Source organism: Aquarana catesbeiana, linkage group LG09 (genome assembly GCF_042186555.1).
Source record: "Aquarana catesbeiana isolate 2022-GZ linkage group LG09, ASM4218655v1, whole genome shotgun sequence".
Classification (NCBI taxonomy): Eukaryota; Metazoa; Chordata; class Amphibia; order Anura; family Ranidae; genus Aquarana; species Aquarana catesbeiana.
The window spans coordinates 307,449,401-307,464,803 of NC_133332.1; the positions used below are offsets into that span (position 1 = coordinate 307,449,401).

The following is a 15,403-nucleotide window of genomic DNA, read 5'->3' on the forward strand; positions in this document are numbered from 1 at the left end:
CCACAGTCACCCCTCTGTCTAAGCATATCAACTCCACAGCCACCCCTCTGTCCAAGTATATCAACTCCACAGCCACCCCTCTGTCCAAGTATATAACGTCCACAGTCACCCCTCTGTCCAAGTATATAACATCGACAGTCACCCCTCTGTCCAAGTATATAACGTCCACAGCCACCCCTCTGTCCAAGTATATAACATCGACAGCCACCCCTCTGTCCAAGTATATAACATCGACAGCCACCCCTCTGTCCAAGTATATAACATCGACAGCCACCCCTCTGTCCAAGTATATAACATCGACAGCCACCCCTCTGTCCAAGTATATAACATCGACAGCCACCCCTCTGTCCAAGTATATAACATCGACAGCCACCCCTCTGTCCAAGTATATAACATTGACAGTCACCCCTCTGTCCAAGTGTAAAACGTCCACAGCCACCCCTCTGCCCAAGTATACCAGATCCACAGTCACCCCTCTGTCCAAGTATATAACGTCCACAGCCACCCATCTGTCCAAGTATATAACGTCCACAGTCACCCCTCTGTCCAAGTATATAACCTCCACAGCCACCCCTCTGTCCAAGTATATAACCTCCACAGCCACCCCTCTGTCCAAGTATATAACCTCCACAGCCACCCCTCTGTCCAAGTATATAACCTCCACAGCCACCCCTCTGTCCAAGTATATAACCTCCACAGCCACCCATCTGTCCAAGTATATAACGTTCCCAGTCACCCCTCTGTCCAAGTATAAAACATCCACAGCCACCCCTCTGTCCAAGTATATAATGTCCACAGCCACCCCTCTGTCCAAGTATATAACATTCCCAGTCACCCCTCTGTCCAAGTATAAAACGTTGACACAGCCACCCCTCTGTCCAAGTATACCAGATCTACTGTCATCCCTCTGTCCAAGTATATAACGTTCCCAGTCACCCCTCTGTCCAAGTATATAACGTCCACAGCTACCCCTTAGTCCAAGTATATAACCTCCACAGTCACCCCTCTGTCCAAATATACCAGATCCACAGTCACCCCTCTGTCCAAGTATATCAACTCCACAGCCACCCCTCTGTCCAAGTATATCAACTCCACAGCCACCCCTCTGTCCAAGTATATCAACTCCACAGCCACCCCTCTGTCCAAGTATATCAACTCCACAGCCACCCCTCTGTCCAAGTATATAACATTCCCAGTCACCCCTCTGTCCAAGTATACCAGATCTACTGTCACCCCTCTGTCCAAGTATATAACGTTCCCAGTCACCCCTCTGTCAAAGTATATAATGTCCGCAGCCACCCCTTTGTCCAAGTATATAACGTTCCCAGTCACCCCTCTGTCCAAGTATACCAGATCTACAGTCACCCCTCTGTCCAAGTATACCAGATCTACAGTCACCCCTCTGTCCAAGTATAAAACGTCCACAGCTACCCCTCTGTCCAAGTATATAACGTCCACAGCCACCCCTCTGTCCAAGTATATCAACTCCACAGCAACCCCTCTGTCCAAGTCCACAGCCACCTCTCTGTCCACGTATAAAACGTCCACAGCCAACCCTCTGTCCAAATATATAACGTCCACAGCTACCCCTCTGTCCAAGTATACAACCTCCACAGCCACCCCTCTGTCCAATTATATCACCTCCACAGTCACCCCTCTGTCCAATTATATCACCTCCACAGTCACCCCTCTGTCCAAGTATATCACCTCCACAGTCACCCCTCTGTCCAAGGTTTTACTTGCTCCTCATCAAAAGAAATCAGATTTGTCTGACAACTTCTGTCTTTCATGAATCCATGTTGTCTGTTATTAGAATATTTTTTTCCAGCAAGAACTCACCTATGTGGTCTTTTATTAAACTCTCCAGTATCTTCCCCACTATAGAAGTTAAACTAACAGGTCTATAGTTACTTGGTAAAGAATTTGATCCCTTTTTAAACATGGGCACCACATTGGCCCTGCGCCAATCCATTGGTACCATTCCAGTCATTGACAAGTTCCTTATAAATTAGAAACAATGGCCTTGAAATGACAGAGCTCAATTCTTTTAGGATCCGTGGGTGGATGCCATCTGGTCCAGGTGCTTTATCCACCTTTATACCACCCCCATTATGGACACGAGCGCCCCCCCATGCTCCATTGTATACACAGAGTTGAAGAAAGTATTTAATAAATTTGTCCCAGTCACCCACTCTAGATGGTTTTGTAAAGGGCCTACATGCTCAGACCTGACCTTTTTACTATTAATAGATTTGGTAATTAATAAACTTTCTTCACAAAGTTCGGCCAAAATGTATTCTGCTACATTTCTTTGGTGAAAATATCTCAAATCAGTGTAAATAATCTAGTCCAGTGATGGAGAACCTTGGCACTCCCAGATGTTTTGGAACTACATTTCCCATGATGCTCAACTACAATGCAGAGTGCATGAGCCTCATGGGAAATGTAGTTCCAAAACATCTGGGGTGCCAAGGTTCGCCATCACTGATCTAGTCTGTAGGAAAGTTAGAGAGTCCACAAACTTTGGGATACATCTGAAAAATCGATCAATCCTGATGTACTGACAGCCGATCTCAATTCTCGAGGCCCAAAAATGCCAGGACAGTACAAATAGCCCTCAAATCCTTTTTGGAAAGTAGACAGTCCAAGGTATTTAGTAAGAAGCATGGCAAGTTGTAATTTTTTTGTCATAATTTTTTTGGAAAATGAAGCATTTAAAAAAATGATTTTTTTTTTTTTTACATACTGTCACCAGTACAGTGTCATCATATGACATACTAAAATAAATATTTTTTGGTAATTTTTAATTTTATATAAGAGAGAGAGAGAGAGAGAGAGAGAGAGAGAGAGAGAGAGAGAGAGAGAGAGAGAGAGAGAGAGAGAGAGAGAGAGAGAGAGAGAGAGAGAGAGAGAGAGAGAGAGAGAGAGAGAGAGAGAGAGAGAGAGAGAGAGAGAGAGAGAGAGAGAGAGAGATCGAGATCTCATATCTATCTATCCATCTTATTTTTTTTTCCCAGCACACTTTGGCCAAGAACAATATGTTGCCAAAGCAACAGTTTACTAGACTGGGGGAAGTGATCAGTATTTTATTATATTTTTTACACATTATGTTTGCTTATAGCGGTGAATTACTTTGCTGTAAGCAAGCATTTTACTGAATGAAACTGATTCATTCAGTTTGTTTTGTTGCGATTAGCTGTGATTGGCCCAGTCTGTACCATGTGATCACTGTGAACAATCACAGCTAGCGACACAGTTGTACACAATGGATGTGATGAAAGGAAGCCATCCATTGTTTACAACATGTGACCTATTGTGATTGGTTACAGCAGTCACATGGTACCGGCAGCGGGCCGGTACCATGTGACCGCTGTATCCAATCACATGTTGTAAACAATGGATGGCTTCCTTTCATCCCATCCATTGTGTACAACTGTCAGTCATCGGGTGTGTCCACCGCTGACAAATCGAGCTGCCGTGCAGCGCAATCCAGGATCCATATGACGTCCACCTGGATCGACGAGAGTCCCGCCCAGCCATCATTTTGCTATAGCCTGGGTGGGAAGTGGTTAAAGGTTCTGAACCCCTGGGGGGGGCAGGAAGGGGTGTCAATCATCTAAACACTAATTGGCTGTCACGGTGGTCAAATGATCAGGAGCCAGTCCCCTTGGATACTGATTGTTAGCACTCATCACAGAAACATTGGCCGCCCAGCAACGCATATGCGTGGGGTGTGGGTGTTAAAGCCCACTCTTCTGCCATCCCACATATGTGTTACACGGGTGGCAACAGGTGAAAGAACACAATGTATTCTCATACAAGCGGCATACCACCCCACCCCTTACCTTGATACCGAATGTGAAGATGGTGATGACGGCCTTAAATATTAATGCTAATGACAGCTGCCACAAGGCAGTGTAGACTCCGCTACCAGCTGAGCGGTCAGGCAGGTTCCCGACATTCGTACTATTGAAGTCATTACTGTAATCGCAAAGTTTGGATGAGTCCAGCAACCCGCAGTCATTGAAAAGCTCAGAGATCAGTTCGCTAGAACTTGTTCGCGTGTACTCGTTAGGAAACGCTAAAACCGCTGTGATGGCAGTGACCGCCAAGACCTCTGTCACCGGATAGTGGCCCAGCTTCGTGGTCTTCCTTCGACGGCACCAAGCAATGTTCCCCCTGATGAAGAAGGCGCCCCACAGACCTCCAAATATCCCAAGGAGGATGAATGGGACAAGTTCAACCAGATGCCAGGGGGTGTGAAACTCCACATAAAACAGGACTAGGCGGCTGTTTCCGAAGGGATTGATGGAGCGCAATGTGAAAGCTGCTACCAATGCAGCGAAGAACGACCTCCAAAGTGTCTTCAGGGGAAAATAATAGCTCACCTACAAGAAAAATAAGGGCTGTAAAAACACAGTAAAGTCAATGTGGACATACATGTAAAGGGATGCTGTTGAAAGACTATTCAATCAATAACAATCTTCCATTAACATTATATGAGCATTTAAGGTATTTTAGGCATATTATTATTTACCTGTAGAAGCCTCCCTTCTGTACACATTCAAAAGCCCAGAGACTGCTGCTGTGCACCACCATCTTGGATGTGATGTCAGCAGCGGCAGCAAACTCAGAGTTTATATAAAGCAAAAAAAAGAGAGAGGGGGCACCAATCATCAAAGGCAATATTGCTTGATCCACTGCACGTGGTCCTTAGCTTGGGAAGATGCCACCTGAATCTATACTGGTTTACACATTTCAAGAGATATCTTCATCAGAGCTTTATCTGGCTCTGATGAAGGATACACCTGGAAAGACGTAAGCTTCTACTGGCTGATGAAGGGAGAATGCCCTCGAAACACGCATGCTTCACCTGGCTCTGATGAATAGGGGACACCCCTCGAAACACGTAAGCTTCATCTGGCTCCGATAAAGGAGGGATACCCCTGAAAACATGTACGATTCACCTGTCTCTGATGTAGGGGGGATACCCCTCGCAACACGCAAGCTTCAGCTGGCTCTGGTGAAAAAAGAGGATGCCCCCTCGAAACATGTAAGCGTTATCTGGCTTGGATGAAGGAGGCTACCCCTCGAAATATATAAGCTTCACTTGGCTCTGATGAAGAGGGGATACCCCCTCGAAAAAATGTAAGCTTCACCAGGCTCAGATGAAGGGGGATACCTCTGAAGACATGCAAGCTTCACCTGGCTCTGATCAAGGGGGAAAACCCTTGAAACGCGTAAGCTTCACCTGGCTCTGATAAAGGGAGATATACTCCTTGAAACACGCAAGCTTCACCTGGCTCTGATGAATAGGGGATACCCTTTGAAACCCGTAAGCTTCACCTGGTTCTGATGAAGAGGGGATACTCCTTGAAACTCGTAAGCTGAACAGATCTAGCGGGGGTCTTCCTGAGCCTAGGAGCACATGCAGTAGATGATTTGGAGGAGTTTGTGATTCACAGTCATTTGTGAGTATACAAGAGGGGATACCCCTAAAAACACATAAGCTCTGATGAAGAGGGGACACATAAGCTCTGATGAAGAGGGCACCTGGCTCTGATGAAGAGGGGATACCCCTCGAAATACGTAAGCTTCACCTGGCTCTGATAAAGAGGGGATACCAATTGAAACATGTAAGCTTCACCTGTCTCTGATGAAGAGGGGATACCCTTCGAAACTCATAAGCCAAATAGAACCAGGTGGTGTCTTCCAGAGCCTAGGAGCACGTGCAGTAGATCCAGCAACAATGTCTGATGACTCTGATGAGTTTTTGATTCACAGTCATCTGAGTATACATCCATTATGTTTTTTATCAATAAGTGGTTTACTAAAGGGGAATGTGCTAGGCTGGGGGACCCTCTGTTTTTTTTTTGCGTTTGTACTATGGTATCAGGGCATTGCCAGTCCTACGAGGGCAGCAAAGCATGGCGATCTCCTTTCAGACTTGAAGCAAGACTCATCTGGATCTGGACACCACACTTGTGCGCAGGAGGGCTGTTCTTATTGTTTACATAAAAGGGTTATGTAGGGAGGTGAGGGGAGGGGGTGGGGTGGAGGAGCTGGGCCAACACAGTCAGTAATTAGATACTCCCTAAAGAAAATAAAGTTATGACGTCCAAGGAAGGAGGGGGCTGCGCTAGGGATCCGACTCTACTGGAGTAGTCAAATTTCATGACAAGTCCACGGGGACATTGCAAATAAATAAAAAATAATTTGTGGAAAGGAAAAAAAAAAAAACACTGCAAAAGAATTTAGTATATTTGATTTTTCTCTGCTTTTACCTGCAATTTTTTATGCTGGCGACAGGGTCTCTTTAAGCTTGTGTTACAGTGCCTTGAAAAAGTATTCATACCCTTGAAATTGTGTCAGCGATGCGCGGGCGCCGCTGGAAGGCTGTTCTAAGGTAAGTATTTCATAATGAGCTAGATTGTGATGCACAGAGAGAGAGATACAATGCGATGCACAGAGAGAGAGATACGATGCGATGCACAGAGAGAGAGATACAATGCGATGCACACTAGCTCATTATGCCTTTGTATTGCAAGTTCTTTTTTTTTCTTCGGGGGGGGGTTTACAAAATCTTTAAAACCCACGCCACCCTTAACCCCTTCACGCCGACCGCGCGCAAATATGTGGCCCCACTGGATTGGGCTTTTTTCTGTGGGGGCCGCATACTTTGCGTACTTCCCTTTGTGCTGGGAGAGCACCACATGGCGTGCTCCCAGCACAGAGACCGGGGTCTCATGGAGAGCCCCCCGGGCCCCGTACCAACGATCGGGACCCGGAACGACTGATTCCAGGTCAGCTGTGATAGGAAGGAGGGGTGTGAAAAAAAAAAAATAAAAAAAAAAATACCTAGATCAAGGTTTGATCTAGGTCAGTGCCAGGGTTAGGGCTTGGGTCAAGGTCAGTACTTTTTTTTTTTTTTGGACAGGATTTTTTTTTTTTAGTTTTCTTTTTTAGTATCCATGACTGTGTGTTTTTGGTAGGCGAGCCAATCACAGAAGCAGGAAATGACATTTCTAAGGGGCGCTCTATATACTATCTGTGTGCGGGGAGCCTCCAGGTGGCCATATTGCATATTACTGAACATGACAGCAGCTACAGATTGAAAAGGAAAAGTCATTTTTAATAGCATTCAATTACAATATGACTTGAGTCGCAACTATAATTATATATATGTATGGGGTTGTAGAGGAGGGGTTATGAAGGTGGAGGGGTTATGAAGGCGAGGAGGAGGGGTTATGAAAGCGAGGAGGAGGGGTTATGAAAGCGAGGAGGAGGAGGGGTTTTGGAGGTGAAGAGGAGGGGTTATGAAGGGGGGGAGGTGTTTTAGTGGTGAGGAGGGGGGTTTCTGAGTGCAAGGAGGAGTTTTGGAGGTGAAGAGGAGGAGTTATGAAGGCGAGGAGGAGTTTTGGAGGGGGGAGGTGTTTTGGTGGTGAGAAGGGGGGTTTCTGAATGCGAGGAAGAGTTTTGGAGGTGAAGAGGAGGGGTTATGAAGGGGAGGAGGTGTTTTGGTGGTGAGAAGGGGGGTTTCTGAATGCGAGGAGGAGTTTTGGGGGTGAAGAGGAGGAGTTATGAAGGCGAGGAGGAGGGTTTATGAAGGCAAGGAGTTTTGGAGGTGAAGAGGAGGGGTTTTGGAGGTGAGGAGGGGGGGTTATGAAGGCGAGGAGGAGGGGTTAAAAAGGCAAGGAGTTTTGGAGGTGAAGAGGAGGGGTTTTGGAGGTGAGGAAGAGAGGTTATGAAGGCAAGGAGGAGGGGTTTTGGAGATGAAGCGGAAGGGTTATGAAGGCAAGGAGGAGGGGTTTTGGAGATGAAGAGGAAGGGTTATGAAGGCAAGGAGGAGGGGTTTTGGAGATGAAGAGGAAGGGTTATGAAGGCAAGGAGGAGGGGTTTTGGAGATGAAGAGGAAGGGTTATGAAGGCAAGGAAGGAGGAGATAAGGAGGAATGGGTTATGGAGGTGAGAAAGGGTAAGGAAATGAGGAGGTGGGACAATGGAGAGGGGAGGAGACTAGGAGGAGTTATTGAGGAGTTATTTAGGGGGAGGAGTTATGGAGATGAGGAGGGGAAGGGTATGATGAGGAGGAGGTGAGAAAGAGGATTGATGAAAATGAGGAGGTGGGGCTTATGAAAATGAGGAGGGGTTATGGAAATAAGGAGGAGGGGTTATGGCAATGAGGAGGGGGGTGGGGAAAGAGGTCTGTGTTCTCTGTAATCCATCAGAAATGATGTAGGCAGGGCTGACACCACATACTTAGGAATTCAAAGCTGTGTTGTCACATCATAGAGGAAGGTAGGAGCACACTGTAATTTCTGGCCCATCAAAAGTTATTTTTCTTTACCTGCAGTATGGTTAAAGGGATGAAAAAAAATGGGGAAATGTGCATGTATTGCAAAAACGGACTATAGATTTTATGTTTTATTCATTTCACACTTTAAATATGCAATTACCTCCTCCAGACTGAAAAGGACTCCTCCGATGGGAGCACCAAAGGCCACGGACACTCCGGCAGCAGCTGCAGCAGACAGAACCTGGTTTTTAAGAAGAAATCATTGTCAAAATGTACACGAGCAACGTACTAACTGTGTATAGCAGGTGAAGAACACGAGACACAGAATTATACCCTCACCGGCCACTTTATTACGTACATCTTGCTAGTCCCGGGTTGGACCCCCTTTTGCTTTCATTCTTCGTGGAATAGATACAACAAGGTGTTGGAAACGTTCCTCAGAGATTTTGCTCCATAGTGACCTGATAACATCACACAGTTGCTGCAGATTTGTCGGCTGCACATCCATGATGCCAATCTCACGTTCCACCACATCCCAAAGGATCTCTATTGGGATGAGATGTGGTGAGTGTGGAGGCCATTGGAGTACAGGGACCTCATTGTCCAGTGGTGAGATGATTGGAGCTTTGTGACATGGTGCATTATCCTGCTGGAAGGAGCCATCAGAAGATGGGTACTCTGTAGTCATAAAGGGATGGACATGGTCATCAACAATACTCAGGTAGGTCCAATGCTCAATTGGTACTAAGGGGCCCAAAGTGTCCCAAGAAAATACCCCCCCAACATTACACCTCCACCACCAGCCTGAACCGGTGATACAAGGCAGGATGGATCCATGCGCCAAATTCTGACCCCACCATCTGAATGTCGCAGCTGAAATCCAGACTCATCAAACCAGGCAACGTTTTTCCAATCTTCTATTGTCCAGTTTTGGTACCAAAAGCCATGCCACGTTCAAAGTCACTTAAATCCCCTTTCTTCCCCATTCTGATGATCGGTTTGAACTTTAGCAAGTCATCTTCACCACGTCAAGATGCCTAAATGCATTGAGTTGCTGCCGTGTGATTGGCTGATTAGCAATTTGTTTTGCCCAGCAATTGAACAGGTGTACCTAATAAGGTGGTCGGTGAGTGTATACTTCCATGGCTATGGATAGATCTACCAAATCTTGTATCACCCCATGACCCCCCCCATTCCCCATTTTCCAGATATTTGTATTTCAACCTACAAGTACAGTAGCTGTTCAGATAAAACCAGATTAAAAGTGGAACGGTTATTTTTGATCTCTCATATCATATTTTATTACTCTTACCCCTTTTCTTTTGTAAGAAGTGGGCAGTGAGCAGCGTTATGTATATTGTTTATTAAAAAATTCTTATTTTCATCCCTGAACTGCATAACATTACTTATGACTCGAAGGCCCCGTTCACGTCGTGCGACTGGTCATGTGATTTGACAGGTCCAAGTCGTTCCTTCAGAGCACATGTGCCAGGGATTTCACTGGCTGCATGCAATGTAAATATTTTCTAAACGTTACACGTTTTAGGAGATATTTACACCAACTATAGGTAAGCCTTTTTATAGACTTACCTGTAGGTACAGTGCATCCGGAAAGTACTCACAGCGCTTCACTTTTTCCACATTTTGTTATGTTACAGCCTTTTTCCAAAATGGATTAAATTCATTATTTTTTCTCAAAGTTCTACAAACAATCCCCCATAATGACAACGTGAAAGAAGTTTGTTTAAAATCTTTGCAAATTTATTAAAAATGAAAGAAAATCCCATGTACAGAAGTATCACAGGCTCCTCCCATGTACATAAGTATCACAGGCTCCTCCCATGTACATAAGTATCACAGGCTCCTCCCATGTACATAAGTATCACAGGCTCCTCCCATCTACAGAAGTATCACAAGCTCCTCCCATGTACATAAGTATCACAGGCTCCTCCCATGTACATAAGTATCACAGGCTCCTCCCATGTACAGAAGTATCACAGGCTCCTCCCATGTACAGAAGTATCACAGGCTCCTCCCATGTACATAAGTATCACAAGCTCCTCCCATGTACATAAGTATCACAAGCTCCTCCCATGTACATAAGTATCACAAGCTCCTCCCATGTACATAAGTATCACAGGCTCCTCCCATGTACATAAGTATCACAAGCTCCTCCCATGTACAGAAGTATCACAGGCTCCTCCCATGTACAGAAGTATCACAGGCTCCTCCCATGTACAGAAGTATCACAGGCTCCTCCCATGTACAGAAGTATCACAGGCTCCTCCCATGTACAGAAGTATCACAGGCTCCTCCCATGTACAGAAGTATCACAGGCTCCTCCCATGTACAGAAGTATCACAGGCTCCTCCTATGTACAGAAGTATCACAGGCTCCTCCCAGGTACAGAAGTATCACAGGCTCTTCCCATGTACATAAGTATCACAAGCTCCTCCCATGTACTTAAGTATCACAAGCTCCTCCCATGTACATAAGTATCACAAGCTCCTCCCATGTACATAAGTATCACAAGCTCCTCCCATGTACATAAGTATCACAAGCTCCTCCCATGTACATAAGTATCACAGGCTCCTCCCATGTACATAAGTATCACAAGCTCCTCCCATGTACAGAAGTATCACAGGCTCCTCCCATGTACAGAAGTATCACAGGCTCCTCCCATGTACAGAAGTATCACAGGCTCCTCCCATGTACAGAAGTATCACAGGCTCCTCCCATGTACAGAAGTATCACAGGCTCCTCCCATGTACAGAAGTATCACAAGCTCCTCCCATGTACATAAGTATCACAAGCTCCTCCCATGTACATAAGTATCACAAGCTCCTCCCATGTACATAAGTATCACAAGCTCCTCCCATGTACATAAGTATCACAAGCTCCTCCCATGTACATAAGTATCACAAGCTCCTCCCATGTACATAAGTATCACAAGCTCCTCCCATGTACAGAAGTATTCACAGCCTTGACACGCAGAGATGAGCTCAGGTTCCTCCTGTTTCCACTGATCATCCTTGAGATGTTTCTACAACTTGATTGGAGTCCACCTGTGGTAAATTCAGTTGATTGGACATGATTTGGAAAGGCACACACCTGTCTATATAAGGTCCCACAGTTATCAGTGCGTGTCAGAGCACAAACCAAGCCATGAAGTCCAAGGAATTGTCTGTGGACCTAGGAGACAGGATTGTATGGAGGCACAGATCTGGGGAAGGGTTCAGAAACATTTCTGCATCATTGAAGGTCCCAATGAGTACAGTGGTCTCCATCATCCATAAAGGGAAGACGTTTGGAACCACCAGGACTCTTCCTACAGCGAGCTGGCCAGCTGGTCACCTCTCTTATCAGGGAGGTGACCAAGAACGCGATGGTCACTCTGACAGAGCTCCAGCGTGGAGAGAGGAGAACCTTCCAGAAGAACAACCATCTCTGCAGCACTCCACCAATCAGGCCTGTATGGTAGAGTGGCCAGACGGAAGCCACTCCTCAGTAAAAGGCACATGACAGCCTGTCCGGAGTTTGCCAGAAGCCACCTGAAGGACTCTCAGACCATGAGGAACAAAATTGTCTGGTCTGATGAAACAAAGATTGAACTCTTTGGCCTGAATGGCAAACGTCATGTCTGGAGGAAACCAGGCACCGCTCATCACCTGGCCAATACCATCCCTACAGTGAAGCATGGTGGTGGCAGCATCATGCTGTGGGGATGTTTTTTCAGCGGCAGTAACTGGGAGACTAGTCAGGATCGAGGGAAAGATGAATGCAGCAATCTACAGAGACATCCTTAATGAAAACCTGATAAGGAGCGCTCTGGACCTCAGACTGGGGCGAAGGTTCATCTTCCAACAGGGCAACGACCCTAAGCACACAGCCAAGATAACAAAGGAGTGGCTACAGGACAACTCTGTGAATGTCCTTGAGTGGCCCAGCCAGAGCCCAGACTTGAACCTGATTGAACATCTCTGGAGAGATCTAATAATGGCTGTGCATCGACGCTCCCCATCCAACCTGATGGCGCTTCAGAGGTCCTACAAAGAAGAATGGGAGAAACTGCCCAAAAATAGGTGTGCCAAGCTTGTAGTATCATACTCAAAAAGACTTGAGGCTGTAATTGGTGCCAAAGGAGCTTCACCAAAGTATTGAGCAAAGGCCGTGAATACTTATGTACATGGGATTTTTTTCATTTTTTTTATTTTTAAAAAATTTGCAAAGATTTCAAACAAACTTCTTTCACGTTGTCATTATGGGGGATTGTTTGTAGAATTTTGAAGAAAGTAATGAATTTAATCCATTTTGGAATAAGGCTGTAACATAACAAAATGTGGAATAAGTGAAGTGCTGTGAGTACTTTCCGGATGCACTTTAAATGTCAAAGGAAGTTTACTTCCTATTTAATAAAAAGCTCTTTGATTTAAAAAAAAAATAAAAAAATAAAAAGATGGATCTGTCAGCAATGAATGAGCTCATGACAGGTCACAAAAAACAGCCATACTATATTATTTGCTTTTATCATCACAAAAGTCCACAGGCTCCAGTCCAGTGCCTTTGCTTAGGGGAAGATGGTGTCAAACAGTCTGCTGCATGCAATAGGAGGAATTTCCTTAGTTTCCTCTACCTGGTAATCAGACTGCAACTTTTGTAACCCCACAAAAAGTCACAAGGTGAGAGATTGCAGCAGGGGGCTGATCTGTGTGAACACAGGCGTCAGGATTTATACGACGGTGTCATCTCTGAGCCGAATCTCAGTCCAGGAAGTGGATGGCGAGTTCACTCTCGCCTACAAATCTTCACAATTTGAGGTCCATCTTTAAAATATAACTAAGGCCCCTTTCACACTGAGGCGCTTCTAAGCCACCAGTAAAACACTGAGGGCTTTTGAAGAGCTTTTCAGGCGCTTTTGAAGCGCTTTCCATTCATTTCAATGGAGAGGGGTGTTTTTTCACCGCCCTGCCAACGCACTGCCCCCAGTGTGAAAGCATTTATTGATTTTAATGGAAATAGGTTTTCGTGAGCTTTTCAGGCGCTTTTTTTTAGCGTGAAAGCACCTGAAGAGCGCCTCAGTGTGAATGGGGTCTTAAGGCAAAACGTTTTTTATTTTATTTTTTTATTTTGGATAGACTAGAGATAGATTAGAACCCCTGTCAGTTATTATTGCTGTCTGTGCCCCCGTTAAGGAGACCCCCCCTCTCCATGTGTCCTGTTTACCATTATAATTGAAAGTGAAAGTAAAAGAAAATCCCATATTGTTGGGTTGTCCCCAAAAAAGTAATAGAGGGGAGATCCAATGGGGACACTAGTTCTGGTGTAAGAGTCCTGGGCTTACTACGCACGCACCAATTGGCACGTTGCCGCAAGAGGAAATCTGTGCCAACTGAGCATGCGCCAAAGACGCCTTAGTGCGCTTACACGCAGAAGACTTGATGGAAAAAGGCAGGAAAATGCCCAGGAGGTGCACAGGAAGTGACATCAACCTGATGGAAAAAGGCGGGAAAATGCCCAGGAGGCGCACAGGAAGTGACCTCATACTTCCCTATAAAAGCCCAGCCCAGACACTGCCAAATTTCTGGATTATCTTCAGTCCCCCCCTTGTTCCTGTGCTAGTGTGTGATCTGTCTGAACTTATGACCTGGAAACCTATTTGACTACTCTTGATTTCTGCTTGCCTTTGACCTCGGATTTGTACTTTGACCATTCTACTTTTTTGTCCCTTTTGTACTCAGCTTCCAGATTGGAACCGACCCCGGCGTGGATCTCAACCATTCTTCTTCTGATTAACCCTTTTCTACTTTGTTGTCCAACTGGACTTGACCTCGGCTCGGATTTCGGACTAAGGCTTGCACAGTGCTCTGCACCCCTGGCACCCGTGCCACTCGGTGTCCACCAAGTCTCTGTCTCCATCTCCAGAGGACCCGAGGTGCAAGGGAGGCCTCTCCCCACTACTTTGGTCTCACCTTAGGTACATGGCTCTCATGACATCTGGGGGGGGCTCCAAGGAAGTCCCCTAATTTGCAGTGATTTCCTCTCACTTCCTGTTTGGCTATGAGACAGGAAATCAAGGGAAATCTCCGCAATAGGACACAGATGGCGAATCAACCAAAAAAAATTGCCTATAGTTTTACATTAATGATGGACATGGGGAAAACATGAAAATTCTGTAAAGTTGCATGGTTTACCTCTCTTCTCTTGGCTTCATTTTTGCGGTACTTGGTGAAAAGGTGGCACAGGATGTTCCCACAGCAGCAGGCCACGTGAATGAGGGGTCCTTCCTTCCCCAGGCTCAGGCCAGATGATACAGCCAGCACCAGAGTCATGGTCTTGATCATCAGCGTCCACTTGCCCAAGTATCCTCGGATTATAAAACCGCTCAATATGGTTTTAATCTGAAAAAGACAAAAAGAACACGTAAGGAAATCAGAAGTGACAACTTCGTTGGATTTGGGTTTAAGCCCCGCCCACCATCCTCCTGACAAGCAGAGCACCATTACTGGCCACTCATTGGATAAGGAGGCAATGGGTGGGACTTATTCCCAAGGATAGGAACTTGAACCACAATTAGAAATCTTATGGGCAAAAGACCCTCATGTCACGAGTCCTAAAGACCTCATGTCCTTGTTACAGACAAAGCCAACCTTCAGTAATTTTTTTCATCTTTCCATCTATTAAATCTTCTGCCCTTGTTGTCGTTTTAACTTTGGATAGTAAAACATTTTTTTTCTGCCAGTAAATACCTTATACAGCCCACTTCCTGTTTCTTGTCTGGTCATTAGCCTAGGCTTATGACATCATACACAGTTCTCTTTCTCTCTCTGGTGAGAGTTTTGTCAATAAAAATAGTTAAAAAAAAAAAAATCCTTCAACATGGCAAATAAGTGTCCAATTCCTATTTTACACTGTGAGTTCCGGTTCACACATGGGCGGACTCAAAGTCTTCCGACTCTGAAGCCGCCCCATACAGCGCGACTTCAGCACGGCTTGCAAAACGATTTCTATAGAGAAGTCAATGCAAGCCGCTCCAAAGTCGCCCCGAAGTAGTACGGGATCCTTTTTCTAAGTCGGAAGCGACTTGAGTCGCTCCTATTAGAACGGTTCC

General features: G+C 45.6%; 1 protein-coding gene across 3 annotated transcripts in view; it reads right to left on the reverse strand.

Moving 5' to 3' along the window:
- CLCN5 (chloride voltage-gated channel 5) overlaps positions 1-15,403 on the reverse strand; it is an 83,818-nt gene that overhangs the window by 15,602 nt on the left and 52,813 nt on the right. For all 3 annotated transcript variants that reach the window (XM_073600582.1, XM_073600581.1, XM_073600583.1), the window contains 3 exons: positions 14,487-14,693; positions 8,456-8,536; positions 3,846-4,388 (listed from right to left, as the gene is read on the reverse strand). In XM_073600582.1, coding sequence (XP_073456683.1) covers positions 3,846-4,388; positions 8,456-8,536; positions 14,487-14,693 — 831 coding nt within the window. The remainder of the gene's footprint in view (positions 1-3,845; positions 4,389-8,455; positions 8,537-14,486; positions 14,694-15,403) is intronic.